At 42.0% G+C, this 15,905-nt stretch overlaps 1 protein-coding gene across 2 annotated transcripts in view; it reads right to left on the bottom strand.

The window, feature by feature from the left end:
* Nucleotides 1-15,905, bottom strand: part of SVEP1 (sushi, von Willebrand factor type A, EGF and pentraxin domain containing 1) — a 430,677-nt gene that overhangs the window by 201,230 nt on the left and 213,542 nt on the right. For both annotated transcript variants that reach the window (XM_033926500.1, XM_033926511.1), the window contains exons 23-24: nucleotides 8,642-8,755; nucleotides 4,134-4,335 (exon numbers count right to left, since the gene is read on the bottom strand). In XM_033926500.1, coding sequence (XP_033782391.1) covers nucleotides 4,134-4,335; nucleotides 8,642-8,755 — 316 coding nt within the window. The remainder of the gene's footprint in view (nucleotides 1-4,133; nucleotides 4,336-8,641; nucleotides 8,756-15,905) is intronic.

Raw genomic sequence — 15,905 nt, 5'->3', positions numbered from 1 at the left:
GGCAGCCAGTGTAGGAGTTGGTAGGAAGGGGTTATGTGATCAGACTTCTTCAATCCAAGGATCAACCTGACTGCCGCATTCTGCACCAGTTGCAGTCTCTGCATGTTATTCTGGGAGATTGCCAGATGGGCGATGTTAATCGAGATGGCTTAGTATTAGGGATTATACCAGAATTCTGAATGATGAAGCGTCAAAGTATGCTCTAATAGACCTAAGCTTCCAGAGAGTAAAAAAACCCTTTCTGACTAGGGAGCTCACTTACATAGAAACATAGAAATAGACGGCAGATAAGGACCCACGGCCCATCTAGTCTGCCCACCTTAATGTCCCTCCCCTACCTTTGCCCTGTGAATAGATCCCATGTGCCGATCTCATTTGGCCTTAAAATCAGGCACGCTGCTGGCCTCAATCACCTGTAGTGGAAGACTATTCCAGCGATCAACCACTCTTTCAGTGAAAAAGAATTTCCTGGTGTCACCTCGTAGTTTCCCGCCCCTGATTTTCAACGGATGCCCTCTTGTTGTCGTGGGACCCTTGAAAAAGAAGATATCTTCCTCCGCCTCGATGCGGCCCGTAAGATACTTGAACGTCTCGTCTTTCATGGTTAGGCCTTGGTCCAGTATTATCTCCAGAACCTTCATTGTAGGTAGCTGAGTTTGTTGATGCATAGTGATGCTGTGGTGACAAGTGGGTGTGGTGAGGCCACGAAGAATTTAGTTTTTTTCTGATTAAGCTTCAGTCTGAATTCTGTTGTCCATTGTTCCATCAAGTTTAGTACTTCTGTTGCCATGGGGGTAGCTTCAGGGAGAGAAGTAGCGAACGGGATAATGATTGTAAAGTCATCTGCATAACTGAATAATTCTATACCTCACTGGGCCAGCTGTGCACCTAGTGATGACATGTAAACATTGAAGAGCAGTAGGGATAATGGTGACCCCTGTGGAACGCCAGATGGGTTTCTCCAGGTATTAGAGAGGTTGTAATTGAAACGTACTTGATAGGTGCGGAACATAAGGAAACCTTGGAACCAGTCTAATACCTCACCTCTGATGCCAATTGCGTCTAAGCATTGTAACAATTTCTCATAATTGACTAAGTCAAAGGCTGAACTCATGTCAAATTGCATGATCAGGGTGTTATGGCCCTTGCTGAATAAGGAGCGTAAGTAATCCAGGATCGCCGCAATCACTGTCTCGGTGCTAAACAGAGGTCTGAAGCCAGATTGGGATTCATGTAAAAGAGAGAATTGATCGATTGGGTATGTAACAAACTTTCCATGATTTTTACAAAGAGTGGGATGGATGCTACTGATCTATAGTTGGTTACCGATGCCAAGGATTGTTTACGATTTTTTGGAATTGGGTTAATAATGTGACCGTTATTAGTTAGGAATTTTCCATTTTTAAAATTATCAGTCAGAGAGTTCCACAATGTTAGTTTAAAGTTTAATGGGGCTGCTTTCATAATGTCAGGGGGACAGGGATCCAGAATGCAGTGTGATTTAGTGTACTTGTTAGATAGTTTGATGTAATTATTCCATTCTAGAACTTGAAAGGAGTTCCAAATCATATCCGCTGGTATTTCATTTTCTTGTATGTTGGCTATTTGTTGTGCCAGTAAAATACTGGAACATGATGAAAACAAGAAAATATGAGGAAAATACTAAAAAAAAATAAGTATGGCAAGGAACAAAAAAGGAAGACAAAAGTTTGACGCACTGAATATAAAACTGAAGCACAGCTTCTCAGCTCTGCGGAAAATGAAGAACCGATGGTCCCACAAGCCAATGTTGGGTGGGAAAGCACTAGCATGTGCATGGTAGGAGTACTGCTTAAATATTTAAAGTGATAGTGCACTTGGTAGTGTCCAATCAGGACGATGTAACCCAAGCAAGAATATTATGCCTGCTTGTCCTCAGAGAAATAGTGTTACAATAATCAATGTGAGACATCATAACAGCATGTACAACGGTATGGAGGGCAGCAAAGTCTAAAACATTCCTAAGTGAATAGATTTATTTATTTATAAGTTTCTATACCGCATATATAGGAGGTGTTTTCCATTTAAGATTTCCTTGCAAGTGTGTGATTAAATATCAGTCTTTAAAGTACTTTTCCTGGAACCATCTCAGTTATCCAGTTTTTTATCTCTTAAACGCCTTGGGAGAGAAGAGAAATAACACCATATCTGCAGATAGTTTTATTATCAATAGTAGACTGCAGGGACAAACCTTTGGATTTATATACTTTTAATGCACACTAGATTATCTAATACCTGCTTAATCTTTGGAAGCAGTGGAATTGGCCTGACCCACACCATCATTCACTTCACATACACACTGCCAAGCTCTACATAAATTGTTTTGCGAGAAACAACCTGATTTCTCAAAGCATTACCTATTGAGATCATTACCTATTGAGAAATAGGCATTGATAAAATTGTACATCTGATATGCATACACAGCTTGTCTATACATAACTTTACCAAGACTAAGGAAGGGGGCAGGTGTGGGAAGGGTATAGGTAAGGTGACCATACGTCCCGTTTTGTACGGGACCATCCCATTTTTAGATCCCCTGTCCCATTGTCCCCACACACAGCTTTGGGACAGACGATCGCTTCCTACAGCACTTAAAGATTGGACTGCTATTTATGTGACCCAATTTAAGTGGTTTGCTTATGAAGTGAGAGGTTAAATATCAGCACTTAAGCTACCTCTGCCCCTGAAATGCTCACAAGTTATCCACTATTAAATTAGGTGCTAATTTTTAATTTTCAGTGAAGATACCAGGTTAACTCCTCCTTTTACAAAACCATGCTAGAGGTTTTTAGAGCTGGCTGGTGCGCTAAATGCTCTGTGCTGCTGTGACACTTATAGGAACTCTATGACTATTGGGGCAGTGCAGAGCATTTAGCATACTGGCTGGTGCTAAACACCTCTAGTGCGATTTTGTAAAAAGGGGGGGGGGGGATAAATGCTGCTGAAATGACTGGATAGCTGCAAACAAGCTATTTAATCAATCGGTGGCCATTTCTGTCCAGCTTTGAATATCAGTCAGAAAATTTCCAAATTTTTGTTTTGAGAAAGAAGAGATATATCAGGAATATATGGAATTAAGGACATTTTGATGAGTAAGCAGATTGCCTGGAATAAAGTGCTCTCCACGTTATTATTAAAATTGTAAACTTAGGAGCGCATTTTTGGTAAGGCACTCCCCCTTTCTGCTGCTGGTCTCCTGCTGGATAAATATGAGGCCTTTTGTTTGTCTGATTCGGGTCAGCGGCAGTTTATGAGACGGGTGGGTGTCCTGGGGAAGAAGGTGATTCTGGCTGTTTGGATTGGAGATACCTTGCCCTCCTTTTGGGCTTGGAGGAATCGTTTGCATGCTCTGCTGCTGTTGGAGCGGAAGGATGCGTCTTTTAGCCTGCGAAGAAAACGCCAATTTCTGCGGATCTGGGATTCTTATCTTTTTTCATTATCACCACGGGCTCGAAGTGACATCCTGAATTTATTGTAATTCTCTCTGGGCCCCGAGCTTGTTGTATTTTTGTGAGGGCACCAGGTGCACCTTCTATTCCTTTCCCCCCCCCCCTTTTTTTTTTTTTTTTTCTTCTTTCTCTCTTCTCAGTGTTGGAGTTTAGCTTTTCTCGTTGGCAGTGGGTTATCTGAGTCCAAGCCTACTGCACTAGGGTTCTGCTATTTTTCAGATCAGGGAGTTTGGGGTGGGGGTGGGGTGGGAGGGGTGTTGAATCCGATCTCCTGTATCTGATTATTCCTTTGTAATTGTGATTCGTGTTTGTTGGTTTGTGTTTTTGTATATTTTGATAATAAAAATCGATTCAACATAAAATTGTAAACTTAATTCTGTAGGTGGTCTGTAGGTATTTAACATGATCAAGGGGAAAAGAATAAATTTGAATGGTTTGCAGATACTTGAATGTGGTTAGCTTAAGGCCATTGTATTTGCTCAGAAAATGATGAGAAAAAATTCAAAGATTTCATGTGCAAGGTGATGAAGGCATATGATTGGTTGAAGTAATCACCAGAATCTGTAATTTCTGTTTTATAGGTTAACACTGTACTGTGCACTCATTTTTAAATGTGCAGTCTCAAATCATAGCAGTATAGTTCACCTGTAGCTGTCAATGCCATCAATGCATTTGGCTCCATTTTTGCAGGGTGTACTATGGCATTCATCAATGTTCTTTTCACAAATGGAACCAGTAAATCCAGCTGGACACAGACACTGGAAACCACCTTTTTGATCCTCACAAATGCCATGGTTTAAACAGGGGTTTGACAAGCATTCATTGGATTCTGTTTCACAGTGAGTGCCTAAGAATAGGAAAATTAAAAAGAAAATTCCTGTGAAAACTGAGGCCATAAATTTGGTCTGTAAACACTCAGAATTTTTTTTTTTTTTGATTAAACATCTAAAATAGGAGACAATGGCACAGGTTCAATGGAAAAAGCATTTTGCTTATTTTTTTAATCCAAGTTCCTTCCTTGTCTTAGTAAAAAATAAAATAAAAACTATAATGGGAGGACTACTTAACTGTTACCTCAAGCATCTCTCGTCTTTCCACTGTAGAATGGTGGGACCCCATCCTCACTATGTCTCCCACTCTCTTCTACTATGCTTCCAGAAACTATAGAATTACATTACCCATCATTAATAATTCTGCTAGATTCATCACTTACTTGGATTCCACAAAGTCAGAGAACCTTTAAAAATTGTTTCTATCACTTGCAGCAACTATGAAATCTCTCTACATTTGAAAAGACAAGTTTTTTTTAGGTACATCAGAAGCAGGAAATCTGTGATGGAATCCATGGGATAGCTGGATGAACATGAAGCAAAAGGGGCTATCAGGGAGGATAAGGCCATAGTGAAGAGATTTCTAAATTTCTCTGTCCTAAATCACTAAATATACTTATTCATTCTCTGGTGATATCTAAAATCGATTATTGCAATTCCCTATTTAAAGGAATTGCTTTACAAGAAATAAAACGTCTACAAATTATTCAGAATGCATCAATTAAATTAATAACTAAATCCAAAAAGTTTGATCATGTAACACCACTCCTTAAAAAGGCTCACTGGCTTCCTGTTTTACACAGAATCACTCATAAATTATGCACAATTATTTTTAAAACTTTATATAATAAGTCCCCGGCATTTCTATTTAGACTACTTATCCCTTATTCTACAAAGAGAACCTTGAGATCAAGCGAACAAAATCTTTTGTCTATTCCTTCTCTAAAAATTATCAATACTAGGAGACAATATATCTTCTCTTGTACGGCACCGCAGACATGGAACGCCCTCCCTATGTTTTTACGGGAGGAGAAAGAGTTTCTAAAATTTAAAAACGAATTAAAGACTTTCCTTTTTAGAGATGCATTTGCAAGTTAATTTTTAATCTTATTACTTTGCTTATTTTAATTCCCCTTTAATGTCTTATTACCCTTTTGTACTTTCCTTTGATGTTTCTTCTTTACTTTACAAATTGTATTTCATCCCTCCTTACCTTGTGTTAACAATGTTAATTTTTAGTTTTTTAAGTTTATTTATTAATTGTATGGACTGTTTTTGTTACCTAATCTATGTAATTTTTTTAAATGTTCACCGCTTAGAAACTTTGTCTAAGGCGGTTAATCAAGCCATCTAATAAACTTGAAACTTGAAACTTTATTGAATGAAATCTGGGCTTCTGTCTTTATGGAAGAAGATGCAAGAGATCTACCTGAACCGGTAATGGTTTTCAAGGGTGATGATGCAGAGGGACTGAAAAAAATCTCGGTGAATCTGGAAGATGAACTAAACCAAATTGACAAGTTAAAACGTGATAAATCAACTGGACTGGATGGCATATATCCCAGGATACTGAAAGAACTCAAACATGAAATTGCTGACCTGCTGTTAGTGATCTGTAATATGTTGCTAAAATTGTCTGTAGTACCTGAACATTGGAGGGTGGCCAATGTTCCAGGGGAGATTTGTGAAATTACAGACCAGTAAGCCTGACTTCAGTTCCGGGCAAAATAATGGAAACAATTATAAAAAATAAAATTGTGGAACACATAGACAAATCTAATTTAATGGGTTAGAACCCCAGATGCACTAAATGCTCCAATCGTGTACAGATAGTCACTAAACCTATTTGAATGGTTTAGCAACCGACCTAATTTACTGACCCAATGTACAAAACGGCTCACCATGTGGTTTTCCGTGCATTCGTACATTCTCTGTCTCTGGCATGCAAATGATCTCATTACTATTAAAATGAGCCATCCAATTGATGACCCCCAGAACAAAAATAGAGACAGGAGGGATGCTCACTCCCTCTTGCCACTGTGAACTAGAAAATAACACGGTGAATAAACACATTTCAGCCGCCTATCTTTGCAGAGGGATCCTGAAACTGTAGCTTGCTATCAGTTGATAGCGGCAGGGGAATCCCTGATCAGCTGAGCCGGCAGGACTCTTCAAAACTTCGGCTTCGGGGAGTCCTGCCGGCTCAGCTGATTGGAGGAAATTCCCCTGCTGCGATCAGCTCAGTTGGTTACAGTGGGCAGAAGACCCTCCTCCCAATCATCTGGAGGAATACCCACTCCCTTCTGCCTGAAAACACCCCCAAACCTTTACTGCAGGACCAGCATTCCCTCCTGCTGGCAGGCCCACTTCTTCAAAATAGCAGGCTTTCCCCTTCCCAGTGCACCCTGGGATGTACTGGGAGGGACCTAAGGCACCTGGGCCAATCAGGGCCTTAGGCACCTTCCCGATGCATTCCAGGGTGCATCGGGAAGGTGCCTAAGGCCCTGATTAGCCCAGGCATCTAAGGCCTCTCCCATAGGAGGGGCCTTAGACATCTGGGCCAATCAGGGCCTTAGGACCCCTCCCAATACATCCCAGGAGGCACCGAGAAGGGGAAGGCTGCCATTTTGAAGAGGCGGGCCTGCTAACAGGAGGGAGTGGGCATCCCTCCTGTTGATTGGGGGGGGGGGTGTCCTCAGGCAGGAGGAAGTGGGCATCCCACCTGCCGATTGAGGGAGGGTCTTCTGCCTGCCACAGTCGGCTGAGCTGATTGCAGCAGAATTTCCCCTGATCAGCTAAGCCAGTAGGACTTCCTGAAGCAGCAGTTTTGGCGAGTCCTGCCTGCTCAGTTGACTGGGGATTCCCCTGCCGTGATTAGCTGATGCAAGCTAGGGTCTAATTTCAGGATCCCCTGGCAAAGATAGGCAGCTGAAATGTAGGACAGAGTTTTCCGGCCTATATTTCAGCCACCTAGCTTTGCATGAATCTGACATGACTCTCTAACCGGTACCGTCGTGTGATTTACATGTGATCGGTAGCTGCAAACATGGGCACCAGTTAGAGAATCTGGAAGCACAATGCAAGCTGTGTTTTTTTTACTACCTGGAAATAATGAGCTACTAAGCTGCAACCCTATGTTATGATACACCTTAAAAAGCTAGCAATTGTACTAAATGGATGTGGCCAGGGTACCCTCAAATTCTAGCTTTATCTTGTGCCCCCAAATCAAGACTCCCAATAGTGCCTCCTAACCATAACCCCAACCTGAAGGACTTGCCCAAAAACTGAATCTCTACCTGGAGTTTTCTCTTCTCCATCTGAAGCACTGTCCTCAAGTCATTAGCCCTCACTCCCAGTCTTCCCCTACCCTTCTAGGCTTACCTTTGAAATTCTCTGGTGTTTAGTGGGTCAGATAGGAGCTTCCTCAGTTGCTCTGCCAGGATCCAAATTAGCAATCTCACAATATCATCGTTAGAGATACTGTTTCCATATAAGGGCCTTAAATGGAAATATGACCCTAAACAGTAGTACTGTCTAGCTTTCATATTATTAAAACTCACCATCACCAACCCAGAAAAGTAAAACACTGTACATCAGGGATCTCAAAGTCCCTCCTTGAGGGCCGCAATCCAGTTGGGTTTTCAGGATTTCCCCAATGAATATGCATTGAAAGCAGTGCATGCACATAGATCTCATGCATATTCATTGGGGAAATCCTGAAAACCCGACTGGATTGCGGCCCTCAAGGAGGGACTTTGAGACCCCTGCTGTACATACAAGGAGACTAAGAGACAGATGCTATAAGATCGCCATTAAAATTTTTTGGGTCGCTGTGGTGCCGGTAAATTGTCCGATTTGAAAACTGCGATTGATGTTCAAACAATTTTGCATGCAAATGAGTTTCACGGAGGTCCACTGTAATACTATCCATCACTCGTAGGAGAAAACGACTGACAAATGCGCAGAATAGCTATATCATAGGGACGTAAGAGTGTCAATCATAGTCATGCCTTTTTTATAGTGTATCACTGGCACATGTCATAACAGGGGAGTGACAGAGAACTAACAACAAACCATGCAAATGTGTTTGAACATCAATGCCTTAAAATTTTTTTAGTGTGCCCAAAATCCAATTTAGCGTGTGCCAACCTACAAATTAACATGGAAAGATTTGCTTGTTAAAAAGTTCCATGATCGGAAAAAAGGTCAAAAATTCTAAATGAACCTAAGATTTCACCCCTGTGCACATCCCTAGTTTCCAGTTTTATAAATCTGGCTCATTTCACAATACATTTTTAAAAATATATTAGAACACCTACTCACCTATGAATCCATTTGAACAGATACAGTTATAAGAATTGACACCATCAACACAATTCCCCTTATTCAGGCATGGATTGGAACTACATTCATTTATATCTTCTTCACACAGCTGGCCTAGAAAATGTAGTTAGTGAAATATGATTTTTGGTTTATGTTATTAATGAATACAACTTTGCCACAATCCCTTTCAAATTGTACTGATATAGCAGAAAGATCTGTGCACTAAAGCATGAAAGCCAAATTTATTTAACCAAATGATATTTGCAAGAAAAACAGTGCTAATGTGAATCTCTCTCTCAGCCATCTGCAGGATTTTGATACAAATTTTCAATGCAGCAAAATTAAAAGCATTTGATTTGTTTCCTTCGGAAAAGAAGGCTCACTGCATACATTTCTCAGAAAATACCAACTGACAGGGAATGATAAAAGCACTAGCTAAGTTTTGTTAAACTTACTGTATCTTCTTCCAAACATGATTTGCTGTGTAAGCAAGGAAATTTACTATTAATCATTTCTATAGCCACAGCCAGCACTGCAAACTGCGCTATGGTTTTATAAAAGGGATGGGGTATATGTGGATATTTTAGTGAGGCCATTTCATGCTGTTCTTCTAAATTTAAGAATTCTTACCAAGGTTAATGAGACCTGGCTCTTGGTTTTGTTTTTAAGATCTTAAGACTTTTTAGGACCCTTTTACTAGTGTGTACTGAAAGTTGGGCTTAATGCATTTTAACACAGAGCTTTCCTGCATGCTAAGCACAGATTTAACCTGGTAATTTTTTTAAAAAAATTTGCAGGTTCCATGTTAATGTTCCCATTAATGCACAAGACCTGCAAAAAATTAATACAAGAGCACTTATTGCCTCTTATTGGTGTTCCCATGTTAACTCTGAGTTATCCGGTTAACACGTGCTAATTATAACATGCTAGCCAGATAACATGGGTATATCCACTCTCCACACATTACAGCCCCCTCTTAAAAAATATGTTTAAAAAAAATAAGCAATGTGCATGCAATTAGCATGCAAAAACAAGCAAAATTTTGCACAATGCTTTAGTGATTTTTGCACTAACCTTTTCTCACTCGCTAACCACATGTTAGGGATTAACACCCTGTAGTAAAAAAGCTGATAAATGGTTTATATACTCTGGCCGTCATAGTTCTTATTTTAGGCTCAGATTCATTAAAGATAGGGACCGATTTTTAAACAGTGATTAAACAGCGATTTTTAAACCGATTTTTAAACAGTGATTGATTCACTGTCAAGTTTGCATGCACATCATTTGCACAGATGTGCAAATCATTTGTATGCAAACTCACTGAATCAATCGCTCAGTGAAGCAGCTTCCTGTCACTGCTGTCAGGGCTTCTGTTGGGAGGCTTTTTAAAAAAAAAAATTTTTAATGGCACAGATATTTTGCGTGTATTACACACAGAAAATATCTGCCAAAAAAATGAAAATAAAGCCTCCCGACAGCACCCTCTCTCTTCCCCGAACCCCAAAAAATGGCAGAAGGGATGTCGACTCCCTCCTGCCATTGGCCCACTCCCTCCCAAGAGAGGAGCCCGAGGCACCTGAGCCAATCAGGGCCTTAGGCCCCTCCCCGTTTATCACATGATGCACCAGGGCAAGGTCTAAGGCCCACATTGCGCAGAAGGAGGCTGGATGAGCAGGCGAGACTGAGCAACCCTCCTGCTCCCAACTTAAAGTTACGGGGGATGGGGGCGTCTGGTGGCAACAGGGAGTGGGCATCCCTTCTGCCGTCTGTTTTTGGGGGGGGAGAGAGCGAGCGAGTGGGTGAGCATGCACCTTCAGGGCAGGAGGAAGTGTGCATCCCTCCTGCCTTTTTCTTTGGGGGCAGGGGAGGTCTTTCCGGGTAGGAGGGGGTGGGCATCCCTCCTGCCATTTTATTTGGGGTGGGGGGAGTGAGCGAGCTTCTTTGTTTTAGGGTCACCGTGTTGGGGGGGGTTGTTGGGGGTCATTTGGGGGGGGGGCATTGGCAGCAGTGGGGTTTTTAATTTTTTTTTTTATGAGCAGATATTTTGCTTGTGTAATACACGCAAAATATCTATGCCATTAAAAAAAAAAAATAACCCGGCAGACCTTTCGGTAACACATGCCTGTTAACGCAGTGGGAGCGCATTTTTAAGTTCAGAGCTCAGCAACAAATCATTAAATTCCCCCGATGAAGATCTATGCAGACTGAAATGTTCTGAAGTTATTTGACCATCGGGTGTTCTATTGAAAACCAGTGTTGCATATGGCAATTTAACCATACAAGATAAGTGTTACTGTTCTCTCTTTTTTTGACTATAAGGTATATGCCAAACCAATTGAGCAATTTTGTTGACTTAAGGGATGGGAATGAGGTTGCGATATAAATGATTACATTATAGTGATCACACAGGATGTAGACTTGAAATAAGATATAAGTTATAGGAGGTCCTATGAACTGAATCCTTTGGTCTATATGATATATCAGCCTCCTAGTTTATGCAGTATTTGGGATTGATTGAAATGCGGGTTAGCTGATAGTTTATATAAAGTTGCTAATACTTAGGTGTCATTGGGAAAATTGTTATCATTAACATGTTTACAGCATCAGTTTGCAATATAAAATATTAGGAAAGTGTTATTGTTTATCTATCCATTTACCCCATTTTTCTCTATGGAGGTAACATAGTTACCTACAAGTCTACAGCAGTCGGGTTTTAGGATCATAAAACCCGATGCAAAATAGCCAAGCAAATGTTAGTGAATCAATCGCTTGGCTAGTTTGCATGGGATTTTACAAATTTGCATGGCTGAATCGGAAAATGGGCGATCAAGAGGAAAAACATGTGGTAGGCCGTTTTGTGAACTGGGTCGGTTTGCAGCGATCGCAGCTAAACCTGTGAAAACAGGTTTAGCGACGATCGCTGATTTTAATGAATTGGGGCCTTAGTGTGTGGAGTTCTACAGGTCTTTTTAGAATTCAGGTCAAATGAATTCAGTGAAAACAAATTCAGTCTGAATGGTTGAATGACGTGTGTTATTTTCTGACTGTATGCTTTCTGAAGATGTACAGTATATGGATCAGTACGACATATGTATTTACTTGTTACCATACATACTCAAATATAAGTCGATCCGAATATAAGTCAAGACCCCCATAAGGAGGAAAAATGGTTGACTTGAATATAAGACAGGGGCTTAATATTCAAGTGTCATGCCCTGCCAGGATCAGCACCCAGTGTCCCCTCCCTCATGCCCTCCCCTGCCAGGGTCTGAACTCAGCCCCCCTCTCTGCCAGGCTCTGCATCCAGTCCCTTCCCTCCCTGCCAGGCTCTGCACCCAGCCCCTTTCCCTACCAGGCTCTGCACCTATCTCCCTTCCTTCCCTGCCCTACCAGGCTCTGCACCTATTTCCCTTCCTTCCCTTCCTTGCCCTCCCTTCCTTCCCTGGCTCTGCAGCAAGCCCACCTCACTCCCTGCCAGGCTCTGCACCCTATTCCACCTTTCTACCCTGTACCCCCTCTGGTGGTCTAGTGGTAGACCAGGACAGGAGGGATCCCTCTTATCTCCCATCCTGGCCAATTTTTTTAACTCCCCCCACCCCCTCCTGGAACCTCCTGGTGGAAACTGATCAAAGAGCAGTGCGAGGCCAAGCAGGGAGTACGAATAGCTCAGTCCTGTCAAGTACATTGTGAGATTGGAGGCAATGGCTCGGCACGGGGCAGGAACATGGAAAGATCGCTCCTGCCCCATACACCGTTGGACCACCAGGGATTAAAACCTGCAAAAAAGGTGGGCAGACAGGCAGGGGGGGGGAAGAGTTAAAAAAATTGTTAGGTGTCCGGGACGGGAGACGAGAGGGATCCCTCCTGTCCCGACCTACCAGAAGCCTGTATGAAGTCCGGGAGGGGGGGGGGGGGTAGTCAGGTGATGACCCGAATATAGGACGAGGCCCACATTTTTGGCCTATTTTCTTGGCCTAAAAATCTCATCCTATATTCGAGTATATATGGTACATTTATATCTCATATCTTCCCTATCTCTTAATAACTAAAATATGAAGTAGCTCTGAGCATCAGAAATCTGCCAGAGTTTATGCAATGATACCAACATGAAATACATTACATTGCCCTGTTCAGCCAAAGAAAGGTTAGTTACGCATAAATGCACAAAGGCCACTGCAAACAGACTTGAAAACACAATACCAGCAGAGGGTATACAAAGAGTGAATACCACCTGTAAGGTATGCTAACTAGCAGTAAATAAATAACCAGCTGTCACAATCACCTTCTAATATACCAGACATGTCCAACAGGTAGATTGCGATCTACTTATAGATCGCGGAGGGGTCAGAGGTAGATCGCTTGTCCCACTTGGCTCCATCTCTCCATCAGCTCGCCCTGTCGCTAGGAGAGAGCTCGTGCCAGCAGGTCATCTGCCGAGGGCTTGCTGCCGTTGCTGATCCTTTGTCTGTCTTTTTTCCTTGCCTGTGGGTGTATTGGGGTGCTTGTTGTTTACATGCCAATAGTTTGGGAGGGCCACCACCGCCTGCCCGTGCCCTGCGACGATACGCCACAAGCCCAGCATCATACCTGGTCTCCTGCCTCTCAGAATCACCCATTCCTGTCCCCGCCCCAACACTCATTAGAAGTTGTTATATACTGGGTGATATCTATTCGCCCGCGCTTTACCTGAATACACTTACTGTATTAGTTGTGTCATGTGCTGGTCGTTGGTCGCTTTATAGTTCGCTTTCATTAAACGCTTTCGGGCAGACACAACAAAGTGTCAAGAATTTGGTGATTTTGGCGGACTTCTCCAATTTTGTTCTAACTTGCCTATGCTTTGTCTTCAAATTGGTTTAAACCACTGTGACTTTTGCTTGCCTCTGCAATTTTATTTTGCCTAGCCTTTGTGCTGATTCTACACTGCAATTTTATTTTGCCTTACCTTTACGTTGATTCTACACTGTGTGCAGAATTTATTAAATCGCGTGTGGTGGTATTTGAACTTGTTTGACGGCATTTGATTTTATCTGGTTTGCTGGACAGGTGTTTGAGTTTTTTTGATGATTGTTTGGTGGTATTTGATTATTGGTGCCAGTATGATGAATTCTTATTTTTACTTTTAGAACTGCATGTGTAGTTTTGGCATCTCCAGTGACAGTGACAGTTTTGGACCAGATTCAGCCAGTGTTTATACTAACTTAGCAGATTTGGCCTTCTTACATCCAGCCATCCCAGTATAACGAAGATGAGTGTTCCAAAGAAGAGCAAAACCTACCACTTTCGTGATGAATGGAAAATGGACTACTTCATCATGGTGAAAGACAAATGTTGTCTAATTTGTAACTCCCCAGTATCCTTGCCCAAAAAGGGTAATCTGGAACGTCATTATAAGGCTCTGCATAGCAATAAGTTTGATGCTGATTTTCCACCCAAAAGTGAAATTCGTAAACTGAAGCTCAAAGAACTTAAATCGAAATTGGCTACTCAGCAACAGTTGATGGCAAAGCCAAGGTCACATTCGGTCAATACAACCATAGCATCCTTCAAGATCAGAAACCTGATCGCAAAGAAATGCAAACATTTAACTGAAGGGAAATTTGTAAAAGATTGTTTTCTTGAAGCAGCTGACAATCTTTTTGAAGGATTTAAAAATAAGAAAGAGATCATAGCTGCTATTCAAGATGTACAACACTGTTGTGCGGCGAATAGAAAAGATGTGTGGAGACACAACTGAACAATTGTTGGAGGATGTTTCAAATTGTGTTGCTTCCTCATTCCAACTGGATGAAGCTACAGACATAAGAGACATAGCCCAGTTACTAGTCTTTATCCAGATGGTTTTTGAAGACTTCAATGTTAAAGAAAAACTACTTGGAATGATTTCTTTAAAAGGGAGATCTACCAGTCAGGAAATATTCAGTTCTTTCCATTCTTTTGTGACAAAGTAACATATAGTATAGTAGATGACGGCAGATAAAGACCCGAATGGTCCATCCAGTCTGCCCAACCTGATTCAATTTAAATTTTTTTTTTTTTTTTTTCTTCTTAGCTATTTCTGGGCGAGAATCCAAAGCTTTACCCGGTACTGTGCTTGGGTTCCAACTGCCGAAATCTCTGTTAAGACTTACTCCAGCCCATCTACACCCTCCCAGCCATTGAAGCCCTCCCCTGCCCATCCTCCTCCAAACGGCCATGCACAGACACAGACCGTACAAGTCTGCCCAGTAACTGGCCTAGTTCAATCTTTAATATTATTTTCTGATTCTAAATCTTCTGTGTTCATCCCACGCTTCTTTGAACTCAGTCACAGTTTTACTCTCCACCACCTCTCTCGGGAGCGCATTCCAGGCATCCACCACCCTCTCCGTAAAGTAGAATTTCCTAACATTGCCCCTGAATCTACCACCCCTCAACCTCAAATTATGTCTTCTGGTTTTACCATTTTCCTTTCTCTGGAAAAGATTTTGTTCTACGTTAATACCCTTTAAGTATTTGAACGTCTGAATCATATCTCCCCTGTCTCTCCTTTCCTCTAGGGTATACATATTCAGAGCTTCCAATCTCTCCTCATACGTCTTCTGGCGCAAGCCTCCTATCATTTTCGTCGCCCTCCTCTGGACCGCCTCAAGTCTTCTTACGTCTTTCGCCAGATACGGTCTCCAAAACTGAACACAATACTCCAAGTGGGGCCTCACCAATGACCTGTACAGGGGCATCAACACCTTCTTCCTTCTACTGACTACGCCTCTCTTTATACAGCCCAGAATCCTTCTGGCAGCAGCCACTGCCTTGTCACACTGTTTTTTCGCTTTTAGATCTTCGGACACTATCACCCCAAGGTCCCTCTCCCCGTCCGTGCATATCAGCTTCTCTCCTCCCAGCATATACGGTTCCTTCCTATTATTAATCCCCAAATGCATTACTCTGCATTTCTTTGCATTGAATTTTAGTTGCCAGGCATTAGACCATTCTTCTAACTTTTGCAGATCCTTTTTCATATTCTCCACTCCCTCTTCGGTGTCTACTCTGTTACAAATCTTGGTATCATCTGCAAAAAGGCACACTTTTCCTTCTAACCCTTCAGCAATGTCACTCACATACATATTGAACAGGATTGGCCCCAGCACCGAACCCTGAGGGACTCCACTAGTCACCTTTCCTTCCTTCGAGCGACTTCCATTAACCACCACCCTCTGGCGTCTGTCCGACAGCCAGTTTCTGACCCAGTTCACCACTTTAGGTCCTAACTTCAGCCCTTCAA

The sequence above is a fragment of the Geotrypetes seraphini genome, chromosome 1, assembly GCF_902459505.1.
Source record: "Geotrypetes seraphini chromosome 1, aGeoSer1.1, whole genome shotgun sequence".
In the NCBI taxonomy this organism is placed as follows: Eukaryota; Metazoa; Chordata; class Amphibia; order Gymnophiona; family Dermophiidae; genus Geotrypetes; species Geotrypetes seraphini.
This window is presented reverse-complemented; position numbering and strand designations above follow the sequence as displayed.